At 44.4% G+C, this 17,335-nt stretch overlaps 1 protein-coding gene and 1 long non-coding RNA gene across 2 annotated transcripts in view; one reads left to right on the forward strand and one right to left on the reverse strand.

Moving 5' to 3' along the window:
- Positions 1 to 5,127, reverse strand: part of LGI1 (leucine rich glioma inactivated 1) — a 36,557-nt gene extending 31,430 nt beyond the window's left edge. Inside the window, exons 1-2 of the mRNA XM_045567783.1 lie at positions 4,558 to 5,127; positions 4,080 to 4,151 (exon numbers count right to left, since the gene is read on the reverse strand). Of these exons, the coding sequence (XP_045423739.1) occupies positions 4,080 to 4,151; positions 4,558 to 4,772 (287 nt within the window). The 5' untranslated portion in view covers positions 4,773 to 5,127. The remainder of the gene's footprint in view (positions 1 to 4,079; positions 4,152 to 4,557) is intronic.
- The window catches only part of LOC123649632, a 42,030-nt gene extending 32,407 nt beyond the window's left edge, over positions 1 to 9,623 (forward strand). The window contains exons 3-5 of the long non-coding RNA XR_006739091.1: positions 4,904 to 5,071; positions 5,334 to 5,437; positions 9,457 to 9,623. This is a non-coding gene — a long non-coding RNA (uncharacterized LOC123649632). The remainder of the gene's footprint in view (positions 1 to 4,903; positions 5,072 to 5,333; positions 5,438 to 9,456) is intronic.
- Positions 9,624 to 17,335: the final 7,712 nt, after the last annotated feature.

A 17,335-nucleotide genomic window follows, 5' to 3' on the forward strand; every position in this document is an offset into this window, starting at 1 on the left:
GAGAAAGGGGCAGGTAACTCCTAAGTTTCTTGCCTGAATGACTGAGAGGATGAAATAGGCTTTCAGAGGAAACATTTGTTGTACAGTGCTAGCTTGTGCAGGTATAAGAATTAATTATCTAAAAAGTTAAAAATCAGATCTATGGGTCATTGGGCAAATTGTAGACAAAACAGCTTGGATGGCTGAAATCCTGATTTTTTGGTCTATCTTGGGTGTATCAGCCGGGCATAAACTAAAACATGCTCATCTGTAACCACTAATAATTCTCCTAAAAGCTCTCTTAGCTGATAGTCTGGCTTGAGTGGTCATTGAAGATGGTTAAATTTGTCTTACACTTGTAATACAAGGAGGAATTTAAAAAAAATAGCAATTGCTTTGTTAGGCCATGGATATTTTTTCCTGGACATATACTATTTTGAAGGACTAAATGATAAAGCCTTAGTAAGGATGGACTTATTATTTCTCTTGTTCATATTATTTGCTTTTCCATTTGTTTTTAGTTTTTAATTTCTTATGGACTAAGTACTTATGCGTTGATTGTGAATAAATAATGCTATTCCTTCCCCATCCCAGAAAGATCATTTCTGTATTTCAAACAAGACCAAATCCCACCGGGATAAGAAGTTTTTTCTGGTCATGTTGAATTCTTATATATAGGTTTTTTTTTTCTTGTGTTTTGTTTATTTGAGCATGATACTAAAATGAACCCTGGAAATCACTCTCTACAAATAGAGCTCTCTTAGGAATTGCAGGAGTTTAGTTCATTAAAATACGTTATGAATGAATGGCAATGTGGCGACACTCTATCCTCTTAAATTTGAATTTTTTACTTCTGTCATGAGCCCGTATCATTGGGGATTTCGGTCTATAGTCGAGAAGGAACAGGGCTGTAATGTGTGAAAACACATTTCTCTAAATTGCATTCACTAAAAGTACCACTCTTTTTCACTAAAAGTAAACTAGAATGCATAATCGTTCTCACTGGTTATGTTTCAAAACTGGCCCTATGGAAAACATGAATGAAATTGCATTTGCTTGGAGAAGGTTTTTGTTGTTTAAAACCATACATGAGATTTTTAAAAAATGTCTTGTACAACTAATCTGATGGATTTTTATTGGATCATTTTATTCTTTCTCACAGAGTGTGAGTTTTTGTTTTTCTTGTTCTCCAACACAAACTGCCAGCCACGGCCTACCAGGATCTTTTCCCAAACCCTGCATGTAACTTGAGGGACTGCGTCTGTTTTCCTCAGTACCCCAGACTGACATTTTAAAAAGTACTTCTCATCATAGCTTCTACAGAAGGTCTGAAAAAGCATTTGGGGCCATAACAAGATTATCAGATTGTTAGGGTAGATGATGGGAATGGGACATTTCTTTTCCTTTTCCAACAACAGAGCAAGAAACCAACTGCCTTCCTACATAAATAGAGCAGAACTGGTTCTGAAGTTTATCTCTTCACAGGATATGATGGGTCAGTTTGCTAATTCACGGTCATGAATGTGGCTAGAATTCATCACAAACCCCCAGCAGTGGCTGGTGTGGTCTAGACCTGATCTGATGGCCCAACCCAGGCCCCTTCGTCTTGGCATTCCAGTGCAGGGTTTGCAGCCTCCATGGGGCATTCCGGGCACTGGACAGACCTATCCCACAGAGGAGCCCTTCCTGTCTGTGACCCACGCATTCTCACAATTGTGACGATTGCAGCACAATTCATATTCAGAGCCTCAGCATTTATTTCCTCCTCAGTGCACGTGAGCTTATTAGACCTTTTCCTGAGGACAGGAGGAAGCAGGGAGCATTGGGCAGGAAGGATGGAGAGCAGAGTCTTTAGGAACATAGTCCTGGAGATTAGAGACAAACTTTGACCCCAGGCAATTTTGCATAAGGTCAGCACTGGCGCAAAGCTACCATGTTGAGGTTAGCAAATTTGAGTTAACTAAGGACATACAGGGCAAGAATTACTCGCCCTTTTGTTATTTCTGAAACCTGAACTGCTTTTAGAAATAAAGGCTGGAATGTTCCATAGGCACTCGGAGCATGGGACACGGGCATGGCACACATACTCGGTCGGGCTATTTAAAAACCAGTCCCTTGGCTTCCCTCTGTGATTCTAAATACGTGTAATCACATTACCCTGCAGCAGCCGGTAACTATTTCTATAACATTGTCCAGCATCTGTGCTTGCCGTGACGGGGTCCACCCAACGAAAACAAAGTGGAGATGTGGTAACTGACTAGGTGGATCACTCCAGGCTTTCTGTGCCACACTAATGTCCATCTAGTGTCAGAATATGAGTAGTTATGTCAACTGAGACTTTTTGAATTTTAAGGACTGATTTATTTCACTATCCTGGGGGAGGGAGGGGCCTTAGCACATGAAAAGGATGCTTTTTAAATGAGCCATTTATTTACTTAACAAATGAGTAGCATAAGCACAATTTCTCACTTTCTCAGATACAGCAAATTCTTATCCTTTGGAAGAATCCCAGCATTAGAGACTTTGCCCTTTTCTGGGCTAAAGAATCTATCTTTCTTGGATTTGTTTGACGTCCTAACACTTCTTCTACTCACACTGCTTGCCATCAAACAGATAAACCCCTTAGGAATAACCTAGCCAACTGTTAATTACTTGAAGACATTAGCCAATGGAAGGACATCAGCCAACATCTTTACATAATGTCAAAAGACCTGATCAAGTTTGTGAATTCGATGAAATAGTCAAACCAGTTTAGGGATTTCATATAGACAAAACAACAGATTGAGTGACTTTTAGCTTTTTAGCTTAATGTAAAATTTTTAAACCTTACTATTTATAAAACATGTAAGCATTTGCCATAGCCCACGCCAAGTGTTTTACCTACTTAAATTTTATTTATTTCTGATAACAACCCTTCGAAGTATGTGTTCTCACATCCATTTTACAGATAAAGAGACTGAGGCTCAGTGAGAGTTAGCCATTTGCACAAGGCTGCATGTCTAAGTTCTATCAGTGGCGGGGTGGGATTTAAACTCCGGTCTCTCTAATTGCACTTCCACACTGTCTGCCTATACCTGTGTGTGTGTGTGTGTGTGTGTGTGTGTGTATACACACACATATATATATGACCACAAATGGCCAGAATGGCCAAGTAAGGCAAGAAAACAAAAAACAAACAAACAAACAAGAAGCTTGGGTCCTGAATCATGCAGTTAAGAGAGCCCAAACTCAGCTGACCCACAATTGGCTAATTCTCCCCGGAACAGTCCGGCTACAACCCCAAGTCTCTTGCCTGATACCTGAGTCCTGGGGGACCTCTTGACCCCCACGTGATACTGCTCGAAGAACCAGAACTCCAACTGCCAAACATTACACATCAGAACGAATTATACATGTTACATTATGCCTGTGAAGAGATCTAATTTCTTAGTCAAATATTATTTTTTTGAATATTTTCAGGCATAGACTGAATATGTGGTTCCCTTGTGGCCAACTCAAAACACAGAGCAAAGAGTAATCCTTTGCACTATCCTATATTAATATTTTCTTTTCCTCCTTGTAAGGGGACTAGTTATAAATTAGATGAGATTAAAAAACAATCTCTGGAGAATTGGTATTTTAAGGAATTACCTAGAAAGAACTGCGAGGGTTTTTTTTTTGTTTCCCCCCACATGGTAAATCATACAGTGTAGCAGCCTGCCCCAGATCTCCCGGAGACAACATCTTGAGCGCATATGTTATGCTAGGTTCTGTATTGACTAATTCAAAAACTCCAGGGCAAAATAACCGAAGTTCCCAAGTTAAAAATGAAAGTAAAATAGTGGAATGGAATTGGGATCATTGTTGCAACATTCCAGCAACTTCCTAAATAGCCATTAAAGTAGACAGCATTCCAGGTTAGCAAATTTACCATTGCAAGAATCAACCTGCACTGTTGGTGTGAAGTCGCAAACAAACCCATCTACCTCTCACTTTACTGATAATCTTTCTTTGCAGAAATATAATCACATTTGACCAAATTAATATTGAGATCATTTTACTAGCGGGCTTATCCAAATATATGCCATATTAAAAATAGTCAGGATATAAATATTTCTCACAAGAGCTGCAGCGATGGTGTGAATAAAAAACTCCCTTCTGAGATTTCAGTAAAACCAGATCTCACAAAGGATCTGAAAGAAAACAAAAAACAAAAAACAAACAAACAGACACACACAAAGAGACACACACACAGAGAACAAACCTTATGTTAATCCGGTTTAGCATAACAGTCACTATTTTGACACTATTTTACGAAGTACCATACCCGTTCCTTCCCAGATGAAGTAAGAGAGATGAATCTGCTACAGGTTTCTCATAATAATGTTCAGGGGTGGGGTCTATCTAAGCATGTTCAGTAGCAGCTAATAAAAACCAAAATTTCTAAATGCAGCAAAATGTTAGCACTGTCAAATGGCCAAGCATGCAAGAGAAATCTCCCTCTCTCCATGCCCTTCTACGAACACATACAAAGCCCCAAATACACCGGCTGGAATTTTTAAATCGTAAATTAGATATCAAAATGCTTACGGGCCTTACAATGAGATAACATCAGGAGGAACGGTGCGTGGAATGGATCTGGCATTCTCACATAAAGCATTATCTTTGGTACAAGTACACACGGCAGGGCATTTTGGCTTCGCTGGTTTCTTCCCCTCAGTCAGCAAAAGCGCAGATAAGAGACATAGGAAATAAGCAATTCTTTTCAGGGGAATGCAGGCATTTCCCATCCTTTTGCTCCGTTCTGATTCCATGCAGGCGAAAAAATATCCCCAACCATGAACAGGGCTTCTGGAATTCAGATGGTGATTGTCTTGCTCTGAGCACAGGTCACATAGGAGTCCACCCTTTTCCTCTGCCTCTGTATCTCTGCTTTTCAAAACAGGGACCTGCAGCTGATTCGTGCGTGAGCTGCTCCTCGCTCCAGCAATGCACGGCTCGGGGGAAGAGACCTGTGAGGTGCTGTGCGATGGGAGGGATCCAACTGCTGGAGGACAGAGCCGACTTGCATCACCACGAAAACACTGAGCACAGACCAGCCTTCGAAGGCAAAGTGAAGTGATGTAACAGAAAATAAACAGCTTTCTGCTTTCACCGGGAGGCCCTTTAATTGTTACCAAAAATAGGACGGCATTATGTCTTATTAGTGGGTGGGTGGGCGGGCGGGTGGGAGCAGTCATCTTGCATAGGATGTCGGCAAATCTCAGAAACCTCTGGGAATTTGCTTTTCATGTAGCAAACAACCTAGTAAGAAAAACTAGCTTTGGAGCCAGCCCTGGCTGGAAAAATGAAGTTAAATGAAACTCTCTCCGCAGCATTCGGCTGATACCTTGCTGTTTCTTGCCAAGTCCACCTGACTGATGCCATCCTTGAAAGACAAATATGAACACATGGAGAATGTGACTTTCAGGGGATGAATGTGAGTAAACACTTTTCTGACACTTATTAACTGTCATGAATTATTGATATTCGTACCCCCGCCCTCCCGTTTAATCCGTACCCTCCTCGCATGGTAAGGGAGGGAAACAGAAGCGTGGCCCCTCCCGCCCTCCTCGCTGCTCCCGCCCTCCCTCGTTGGCAGTAGCACCAGAAGCTTGGAAGGAACTCCCCGCCAGCAGGAGGCAGCCAACTCTGGCTTCCTGGGGCTTTGGAAAAGGCCTGGCTCAGCCCCCGAGGCTATGACACGGTGGGGGAAACTGCGGGAGTAAGAACTGGAGACCTGCCTTTGAGATCCCACCTCTGCGGTGAACTAGCCGATTTTATGGACAGGGGAGTGGCTGAATCTACTCCCCTGTCTGTAAAATGGGGATGATGGTATAGACATTCTGTGATTATAATGAAAATTAAATGAAAATGATTGGGCTGTTACTGGGGTACTTGATTGGATACAGGATGGCTCTTTGGAAAAGGAAATTCACTTAAAGAAGCAAAAATGAAGAGGCACTGGCCTTGAGGGGGGGTAGTCTAGTCCAAGAGAGGGGAAGACTCTTAGGATGGTGGAAGAGGAGGAAAACAGACCCTTGGTCCTCTCACCATGCTGAAGGCGGCCGTCCTCCAAGAGGGCACGGCCAGCCTGGGGTGTCAGTCCATGGAGGAGTCCTTTCTCCTCCAGCTTCTTAGACCAAAAGTATTGGAAGGGTGGTTTGAGCAAATGCATGACTGTGACATATAACCTCATCCTGCACTGGAGCTTGCTGCATTGCCACTCTACCCTCTCTCGTGGCTGGCCCCGTGCTAACGCCAATCACTCGTTCAAGTCTCTGTAAGCTCTGTGGTTGGGGAGGGGCCTGCAGTGGTGCTCATGAGCATTCTTGGATTCAACTACTGTCTGTTTAGCCCAGAAGACTGAGAGCTCCATGAAGGTAGAGAAACTGCTGTGGACCTGGTGCCTGTAGAGCGTTGTGCACGCTGTGGGCAACAGTACGCCTACACAAGCAACAGTGCAGTGGATGGACGGTCCATTCACGCTAATCACATGCTCATTCAAATAAGCCTCAAATTGCACCTCCGAGTTACAACAAAGGGGTCTGACCTAGTCAGGGAAGTCAGGGGACAATTCCCTGAAGAAGCAGTGATTGAGCTGAGTTCTGAGGTAAGGAGTGAAAGAGGGGGTTGGTGAGAGCATTCCCGGTGGAGGGAATAGCATATGCAAAGGACAGCAACGGACACCTCTGCAGAGTCAGGCAGAGGAATGATATTATCTGGTTTGTGTTTCAAAAGGACCAGCATGTTACTATCACTAAGCCAGTTTTTGAGGGTTTGTAAATACTGTATGTTGTTTTTTTACAGGAAAGGAAAAAAAAACCCTCTCAGTCCAAAAGAAGTAATGATTTTAGAATGTATTCTATTAATGCTTCACTGTCAAGGACTCTGTAGGGGAGGGAGTATACGATGGCATTTTTAGAAACTGCGACCTATGGGCAAGCTTCACTTTAAACAGTAAAAGTGTCACTTAAAAGCTGGCTGCAAGTCAGATTTCTATAAATTGGATCCTACTTCAAGTGCACAGTGGAAACTTGTTCCACAAAATAATTATGTGGTAAAAAGTTTAAGGAGGGTTGTTTTTATTCAAAGTCACCCCTAAATGATCTGACTTGTAAATGATGCATTTTATAACCACAAAATAAAAACCCTGAGAACATTCAGGGAACTCAGAGATCTTGGATCCAATCTCTGCATAGTACAGATGGAGAAACTGAGGTACTGAGAGGTCACACAAATGGTAAGTGGCAGAGCCACCTCCCTGCCTGAAAGGACACAATGGCAGGTACTTGGTTGAAATGTGATCGGTGTAGTCAGGATAATTCACTCCCAACGTTTCACTTTCAAATGTATCAAATTATCAAGCTTGCTTGACCGGCCCTTGGCTTTGTGCGATGTAGACACAGTCCGAGAAAGGGCGAAGCAGTCTTTTGGTTTTGACTCGGTAAAGGCGGGAGGGCAAATGAATGAGGGAAAGAAATCACATCCACGCTATTCACTTTACAGCTGTATTTATCTGGCAGTTCAGTTTGTCAGTTCAAGTGGAAAAAGGACCATTGGGGAGGGGACGGGGAACTCTAAGGACAAATTACAATGGGCATTCTGAAAAGACAGTAACTTTTTCTTTTTCTATGGCATTTACAGCCCAGACTTGAATTCTTTATTCATTTAAAACACCCACTAAGATCGGGCACAATTTTAACCATATAATGCAGAATGCCGACAGCCTTTCTGGGAGGAGAAACCACTTCCTGGCCCCTGGCAGAATTGGATCTGAGGAGGGCCTGGGGAGATGAGGACAGGTCACTAAGTTGAAGTCTTGAGAGGCCCCCAGGGAGCAGAGGGGCCGTGGGAAGCAGGAGGTGGAAGCTTAGGGCTTGCCACCACCTCGGAGGCATTTAGATAAGGTGTAACACCTACCTGTGGACCACAGTGGGGGCCCTTGGGACAGGGGCCTAGATAGGAAGTAGGCAGAGTTGGAAGGAGGCCCAGGGCAGCTGGGAGGCCCAGCTGAGGCAGGCTGGACACCCCATGGTCCCAACTGTGCAGGGGCAGCTGAGCAGTGCCTGGGACTGGCTCTGCACTTTGCCAGCCCTGTGACCTTGGGCCGATTTAGCCTTCCTGAGCCACAATCTTCTCCTTTGTAAAATGAAAATAATAATAGTATGTATCACATAGAGCTGTTGAGAGAATTAAATGAGATACTGTATCTAAAAGTGCTTCTGGTGTGGCCTGATACATGGGAAAGATTTATCATCATCATCGTCATCATCATCATCACTGTTGCAATAGGACTTGAATTCTGAACATGTGACTCCTGGTACCTGGAAAGCAGAGCTGTCAAATAAAAATGAGGTTAGCTGAAGTCTATATTCACTCTCGGAGGCAGGCACTTCTTGGCAGGATGACAGACGATGGCCCTGTCAAGAGTCTGGATGTGTGAAGGTGCCTCCTGGGAAAGACAGAATGCACCATTTTGGGTAAAAGTAGGAGCACCCATGCTCGGCCCAAGGACAAGGCCAGAGCTGGAGAAAAAGAAGGTTTGTGAATCTAGGATGAAGATTTTTTTCAGCCCACTGCCCTTGAACACATGTAAGTTAGAGGGTGGTAAGATGAATCTACTTTGGGAACCCTGCTCCAAAGGAGGGATTCTCTCCAGTCCAGTGGGCACCATTGCACTGTATGTGGGTGCTGAAGAGCAACACACAGTGGTGGCACCAGGAGCTGCTACAGAGATATGAGACAAATGACATCCTCGTCCAGGCCCAAGGGTCAGACCAAAGTCACCGAATTTTTCACCAGGAGCAGCCCAGCCTTGGTGGCTCAGCATCAGTGACAGCTCTGCAGACATCAAAGGAACTGGCAAAGGATCCCAACAGGGAGCCAGAACAGAAGAGAAGAAAAATGAGGGATAAGGTACAATGTCTGGGAGCAAATGTACAATATTCCCTGAGCATCCCCTGCAGGACTAGAAGGGGGTCCTGGGGTGGGGGTTGCTGGCGCTTCTGGAAGAGCAGATGAAAGCAGAGTGAGAGAGGAACAGCATGTGCCGTGGTTATGATCCCAGTTTTCCCCTCAGGCTGGTGTGGCCTAGGAAACACACATTGTGCAAGTAAACAAATCATTATTAGGAGCATTAAAAGATCAAGCTCAGCCTGCCTCCTTTTATAAACACTCATGCAAACTGGTGTCATTTTAAGCAGGCTTCTCAAACACAGCAGGGTTTTTGAAGTTTGCAGTGAGATCGGATACAATAGTGGGTCAAGAAATCAATCTAGTGGGGACAAGCAGAATCTTCAAAATGAAATTGTTTTGAATACAAAATTGAAGCATATTGCACCTATAAGGGTGCCTATTGCCTTGTGAAGCCCTTTTTTTCCAGTCTCGCATATGTGTGTGTGTGCGTGTGTGAGCACAGTTGTGATAGAAATTGTGTTTCTTACAATCGGTTTACAGAAGAAGAAGGAGAAAGAAAACTGCATTAGAGTGTGGTGAAGATCCTCCCCTACTCCAAGAATCTGGGAAATGGCTAGGAAATGATCTCAATTCCAATACATTTCACTTACTGATTGAGGTTAGTAATTAGACCTGTCGAAATACTATTTCTGTTATTTACTAGCTGTGTTTACTTGGGCAAGTTGCTTGGCATCTCTGTGTCTCATTTTCCATGATAATAAATTAGAAATAATAATAGTATCTTTGCACTGTTGATACCAGCATTGGTGACGACGCATGTGGAGGGCATGTTACAAAGAAGGCATTCCACTGCTGGTGGTTCTACCAGAATTAAATGGGAAGGGGGGCGAGGGCAGTGAGCAGAGGGTCAGATATTTCAGATTACTTAGAAGTAGTGTGTCACTTAGGACTATTTGGTAGCAAGTGACAGACATAGACTCTGCCAGGGTAAGCATAAAAGAGCCTTGTTGCTATGGTGATAGAGTGACTCACAGAATCCAAGGAAGGGGTTGACCAGGCTTTAGAAATGGAGAACTTGGTGAGAGCCTGGGAATCTAGGTGACAGGAGCTAATGGATGATGTCCCCCGGTGAATCCGGTCCAATTACTTCTTATCACCACTTTTGTCCCTAAAGGAGAGAGGCTGATGAGCCCGGGTCAGGTGCCTGCCCATTTGCCAAGGGAAAGCAGTGCACCCTGGCTAGCAATCCCACCAAGACTGCACGTGATGGGAGCGGGTGGTTTCCCAAAGGGAAGTTTGGTGCTGCTGCCAGAAGCACACAGAATGGAGGCTGGACAGGCAGAAGCAAGGGACGCTCACTCCGGCAGGTGTGCCAGGATCTGTTAGCTATATCATCTACCTTTGCCCAGGCTCATTCATTACTCCAAATCTAACCTCATGATTTTAAAGAGAAATGACCATAAGGCAATTTATACACACAGATACAGATAATTTCTCAAAGGACAGGTAACCTCTGGGGTCCTAACTGTGAATTCAAGGGATTTTCACCTCTTATGGTCCAAGAGAATAGAACTCTTGGAGTTGAGAAGACAATAATAATGAAAGCTGACACTTATAGAATGTTTATTATATGCCGGCTGCCATTTTAAAGCACTTTATGTAATATTAACTCACTTAATCTTCATAACAGTCCCATGGGCTAGATAGTATTATTATTTCCCCTATATTTACAGAAAAGGAAACAGGACCAGAGGTTGGGTAGCTTGCCCAGAGCCCCACTGCTAGCAAGAGCTGGTGCTGGGATCTAGCCCAGGTGTTCTGACTCTGGCGTCCATAGTATTTGCACCGCACTGCCCCTCTGAAGGGCTGTGGAATGGGCATGCTGTGCCCTGCTTTGGAGGCCGACAGCACCTCGCAGGCTGGGCACTGCCATTAAACTACAACTCCCAGCGTGCAACTGGGCTCACTATCTTCTTAACCCCTTCTGCACCAAAATTCCTCACTGTCTTGGGTAAAGCATTTTTATTGGCAAAATATGATCTCCCTAAAGCATAATTATGCAATTGAGCCACGGATGCAGATGTAAGTGGCAGTAGATAGTGGAGAGGGAAAGATTCTAAGTTAAAACATCCTTTGCATTTTTTAGCCTTCAAAGGAAGACATTGGAGAGATTACCATAGGAAAGATTTTTTTTTTTTTTTAATTTAGAAATGTGTACTGTGAAAATATCCATAAGGGTGTTTTAGAGCACCCATTCTCAAACTTGGCTGCACTTTGGAATCACTTCGGAAATTAAGAAAAATACTGAATGCCTGGGTCATATTCCTAGAGGTTTTGATTTGATTGGTCTGGGGTGTGACCTTTAAAAGCTCCCCATGAGATTCTGAATAATTCCTCCTGGGTATGAAACACGAGGCAGGGCATGTCATGCAGGGTGCCATGTGAGGAAGCAGCAGGGTTGGCCAGGAGGCAGAAGGAGTGGGGGGACATGTGGACCAGAGCCTTTATTGTGGTTTCCGTGGGAAGGAACAGGCAGGGTAAACAGGTTTAGGATTGGCTAGTTTGAATAATAATCTCAGTGAGCTTTGGAGTTTAGGAGCTGTCCTTAGTTGTCTGGTACCTGACCCTGGGGTGATTAGGGCAGGTGGATAGTGGTCCCTGAGTGGTTGGGGGTATGGACTCTGAATTGGTTGGTTTGCATGTGAAAGGTGCACCCTCCCAGGTGAGTCAGGTACTATCTCCAGTAATTGCTGACTCTGGAAGGGCAGTCCCTCCCGGGTCAGCCAGGCCCCAGGTGTCGAGGCATCAGGATATGGAAAATAAACAGACATGCTTAATACACTCTCCTACCCACCCTCTAATAAGAAGCAGCTGACCAGCTCTACGAGCACTGCGGGGAATCACCCCGTTAGGAGTGGTAGTCTGCAAGGAAGGGAGTAGGAAGGCCAGTGAACGTTCACCAGGAGTGTTTCAGCCCTGGCCCTATTTAGTTTATTAAGATTCCAAACCCACCACAGGGTAACACCCAGGCAAATGGAAGAACGGCAGCAAGTTCTACTGCTTTAAAAAGCCTCCTTGAAGGCAGGATCCACCATTTACTTATCTTTCTATGTTCTTGATTAAATGATCATTAACTAAAAGAAACAGCTAAAATGGTCTTGTAAAAAAGACAAATTAGTTTAGAGGTGTGGGTTGGTACTTTATTCTTAAAAAAAAATAAACTTTGTTTTTCTTAATTTTTATTATCAAAGTTAAGTATGCTGAATTTATACAGTTTTATACCTACCTTCATTCAAAGTTGAGTAAAAAATTAGCTGTGGATTGGAAGCTATTGTTTGTGTCCCCAAAGGAAGACCCCACCTCTGGCTCATACTAGTTGGAGAAATTAAACTAGACCCGCTTTCTTTACCTGATTCAATTCCCGGGGAAGGAAAAATAATGTAATTGATGGTGATGATGACGGCAATGACTAATATTTAACACATGCTTATGGGGTGTCCCACACTATTGTAGGTGCTTTAGAAGCATTATCTCATTTAATTATCATAACAGATAGTTTAGTTATTATTTGCCCCAAAGTTTTAAATGAGAACACTGAGGCACAAAGAGGCTAGACATCTTGCTGAAGATGCGAAGTTGAGCTGGCTTAACAGTGAGGCATTCAGACATTAGAGTCTAGTTCCTAGAGCAAAGGCATCTCACCTTATTCATGCAGAAGCAAACAATAACTGCCTGAGGGCAAACCCCCTGTGAAGTGATGGATATTTGGACCTTGCCCTAGTCTAGTTGCATAGCCATGGTTAACCGCTGGAAAAGCAGTGGCATATGGGATGGTTGTCTCTGGAACATGGAAGAAAAGTTGGGCCGAGGTCTGGTTCTGCCATGGATGGAATGTGTGACCTTGGGCACAATTCTTAACAACTGGGTTCTGATTTTCAAAGGAAGTTCTGAGCTGGGTGATCTCTGAAGATCCTGTCCATGTAAGCTGCCCTTGCCAGCAATCCTAATGGGGAGTGATTACTGGAAAAAGAAGGAAAGTGTTGAGAAAGTTCTTGCACATCTAAAAGTAAGTAGCAAATAGCTGTTTGAGTGTCCTGAGGAGTTCTGAAAACATTGGGCCTGGTTGCCTCCTGCTCCATCTTGCACCATATGCCTGAAGCTAGTGAGTGGATAAACATCATTTGCAGCTATTCCTGGGTGCTCCAGAAACTTTGAAAAGAAGGAGGGAAGGATTATTTAGTGAGGTGAGTATTATAAGAAGACCCTAGGGAAGACAGGGTAGGGAGGAGGGTGAGGAATTTCACGGTTTTGATCCAAGAATTCCCATTAGGCGCTGTGGGTATCAACTCAAAGCAGTATCACCTTCCTAGGAGGTGCTGAGAAATGCCTGAGGTCATTTCTGTTGACACCCTGCTGGGGAGTGCAACTTGCATTTGTTCCACTGGAAATGCTAATAACATCCTGCCACTTTGGGGACCACTGCACACAACCAAAATTGTCCTGCCCCAAATGCTCTTAGCACTGCCACTGAGAAGTAAAACAGATTTTCACAGTGGAGAACATAGCAAACCTCTTTGTGGATTTTTCTGAACATTAATCAATAATCCATTAACTCAGGGAAGCTAAACGCTCTTCATCCAAAACAAACTGGCAGATTATCCTCTGGGAAGAACTGTGAAGCGGCTGGGTGGTCTTGGACAAGGTGTTTCATTTCCTTAGGCCTCAGTTTCTCCATCTTTATAGCACTAACCTTCCTAATTCCTCTCCCCAGAAAAGAGAAGTACGTTATAAAAATAGAGGCTTAGGCCAGGTGTGGTGGCTCATGCCTGTAATCCTAGCACTTTGGGAGGCTGAGGTGGGAGGATCACTTGAGGCCAGGAGTTCAAGACCAGCCTGGGCAATATAGCTGGACCCCATCTCTACAAAAAGTATAAAACTTAGCTGGGCATGGTGGTGCACACCTGTAGTCCCAGCTACTCAGGAGGCTGAAGCAAGAGGATCGCTTGGGTCCAAAAGTTTGAGGTTGTAGCAAGCTATGATGACACCACTGAACTCTATCTTGGGCAATAGAGTAAGACCCTGTCTCAAACAAACAAACCAAAAAAAAAAAAAAATAGACACTTAGAAAGACTTTGTTTTTCTCATTTTGTGTACTGTAGATACATGTACTGCAGTTTACCAAAATGCCTATGCAAAGTTTAAACCAAAAGTCTACAGAATCAAGTGATCTCCTAATATTTTTAATGAAGTATGATTTTAACTATTTAGCATTTTCTCTGGAAATATATTTGAATTTTATCAGAGCTAAGCACCAAAAATGTAGGCAAGGTCATGGTATGCCACCCTTTCTACTGGCTAGCCTTGAGTAGAAGTCAATTTAAGAAAAGAAGATTGTTAGGGAATAAAATAATTCTAATAAGTCTAAATCATGAGCAAGGGAAAAACAATTTAGCCCAAAAATATAATCTGGGGTGGTACGAAGGAGACACAGTGGCTCTAAGGGGTTTTACCCTAGAGTGGGGCTTAGTTATTGGAATATAATGTTGAAAATACGATTACTCTTCTTTTTTCCTCTTCTGCTTTAAACCTGAATCATTCCCAAGATAGTTCTTAGCAGTCATTTTTTTAGAAAGGAGACACTCCTTTATCCTTTCAAGGAAACCATTAACTGTGTTTTAAATTTTGCTTTGTTTTAGTTTTTTTGGTTTAAGATTCTGAAATTAGAAGGAAAATCATGCAACTAGACTGTTCATGCTTTGGAAACTTGAACTTCATGATGTTGGATTTCAGGCTTTTTGCTTTTGTCTTAGCCCTTTCGAAGGGTTCTGTTTTGTTTTGTTTGGCTTTATATCCTCATTCTGGAAGAAGTAAGAGCTTTCCATTGCTGCCTGTGACTCGTGGCCTGTAGTTTCTGTGACTACCCATTAGTTTCTATAGGAACGATGACCCAAGAAGCTAGGAATTTGACCCCAGAAAATAGCAAGGGAATGACGGAACTGGTTATGACCATACGATTAGTGTCCCACGGGTCCAGGGCAGAAATGGACAGCAGGGAAGCACCAGGCTTCTGCACCAGCCCTGCTGCCAGCCCCACGTTCAGCACCGCACCTACTACCCCCAGCAGTGGTGCCGGGAAGATGGGAAGATGGCAGAACCTGTACTTGCTGGGCCCCCTACAGGCAGGGGCTTCCCCTACATTGTCTCAAGTGATCATCCCACCTGCCCTGTTAGCCAGGCATTCTCATCCCCCGCCCTACAGATGAGGAAACCAAAGCTTACAAAAGTTAAATTACTTGCCCAAGACCATATATTTTGGCTTCAAACTTACTTCTGTCTGTTTCCAAAATGTTTTTCATGTGATTCCTTATTTATGATGTATATGAAATTATGGGCAGTTCTTGAGTCTTTGTGTATGTGAAGCAAGTATTCTGTGAAATGTTTGTATAGTATTATTTGTTTATATGATGCTTGGGGCAAGGAAATGACCGAGGCTGACACCTCCCTGTCTGTGGAGCCTCTCTGGGGATACCGAGGGGTCTCCTTGGGTCGTTTAGAATCAGTAAGACGCAGCCTTGTGTGGGGGTTACGATTCAGGCCCTGGCTTTGCTATTTAGCAGCTGAGTGACCTTGGGCAAGGTTTTACACTGTCTCAGCCTCAGTTTGTTCATCTATAGCATGGAGATAGTGCTAAGTGCTTATCTCGTGGCATGGCTATGAAGAGGACATGACATAATGTAAGGATGTGCTTAGCACACAGTAAGCTGCTATTTCTCCAGTCTGTCTCCTGCCATGCACAGTGCCCCCTGATAAAAGAGCCCCCCCCAAAAGGTCAGAATGACAGTGGGGTGGGGAGTGAGGGGGAAGCCGGGCCTGAGGAGTGGGGAGAACATACTAGAACAGCTGTCTTCCTGACCGAGATGCACCCGTCCACACTAGGCCTGTGTAATGGGTATTCCCATTCTATGAGGGTGAGTCACTGAACCCTGGAGGAACACAGCCCAGAGGTGGCATTTCCTCCTGTCCCTTTGCTGGAGCAGAGCCAGGTTTCGGAGGGGCTCTCTCAGAGGAGAGCGTCGGCACCCTGAGCCGATGGCTAAATTCTCCCAGGAAAACAGCGTCTCCTTCTGTTACTCTTCTGGACCAACACGGAAGCGAGTTGTGATGGACACGGGCCTTGCTATGCACGGGCCTTGCATGTGTGGCGTGTCTGCCGTCCAGCATCTGACTGTCATTACGTTGCTCCCATTAGAGCTAAGAAAACACTGGGCTTGTTTTGTTTTTATACTAGGAACAAGAGAATCTTATTTCTTACTCAGCATAGTTGTCTCGGTCTGTTCATTCAACACATGTTTAAGTGCGTCCTCCCTGTGAGGCACTCAGTGGAGAACTATTCCCCCAGGGTTCCTGCCTTCAAGCAGCACACAGTCTAGTGCAGGAGAAGAGCAATGAGACAGGAGGAGACGATGCATGGAAGGGGACACTGGCACTGCTGAAACTAAAGCCAACGCTCCTACTCAGCCTTGATCCTCCCAGGCAGCCTCCCCAGGGCCCCGCTTCCCTGCACGTGTCAGGACTGCAGCAGTGGACAGCGTCCGGCCTCAGCCTCCTTTCCCCAAACAGATCTGGGAAACCTCCTCCGTCCTTCACCTCCGAATTCTCACAAAGATGACCGAGGGTTTTGAGATACAGTTTCTGGGGAACACCAGGGAACAAGGAGAGAATGATGACAAACAAGAAAAAAAGTACAAGGAGAAAAAGGTGTCATGCCTCACTGGGCCTTGCTTGGATATTGAACATTGTGCAAAGAACCTTTCTGTGTGCATGACACTGTGTCATTTACTTCCTTGAGTTTGACATTATTGATATGCCCATTTGCCAGATAAGGAGACTGAGTCTAGAGAGGTGAAATGAATAGGTCATAAACCTAACCGATGGCAGAGCTAGGATTTGAACCCAAGAAAATGAGAAGGTTAATTGATCATTTCTTATTAAGAGCAATTATTTTTTGCGGGGACATAAGTGGGAGGCACTATTATTCCCTAAAAGGGGCCTTTAGGGAGAATAAAGAAAGAGATCCTTGGTAGGTGTTTTAAATCCTCCAGCACCTGGTAGTGCTGGCCACAGGCAGAGCTCAGTCAATATTGAGTCAGTGAGGGCGGGGCTGAGGGAGGAGGCTGAGGCCCCTCAAATAGTCTCTCCCAACTTATCAGGACCCACACAGGAGGGTCTCCTGCCAATCCCAGTCATAGGCCAGCTGCCTGCACCCTCTTCCCTTCCATCTTGCAGCTCCAAGGTATTTGGGACATCTTGGTGGCTGGTCTCCACCACTACTCTCTGGTTCCTTCAATCCCCGGGACTAAGTCTCCATGGCTTCTCCGGACGATGCTTCCCTGGGAGATGATTCCACAGGACCTTTTCT

The sequence above is a fragment of the Lemur catta genome, chromosome 14 (assembly GCF_020740605.2).
Source record: "Lemur catta isolate mLemCat1 chromosome 14, mLemCat1.pri, whole genome shotgun sequence".
In the NCBI taxonomy this organism is placed as follows: domain Eukaryota; kingdom Metazoa; phylum Chordata; class Mammalia; order Primates; family Lemuridae; genus Lemur; species Lemur catta.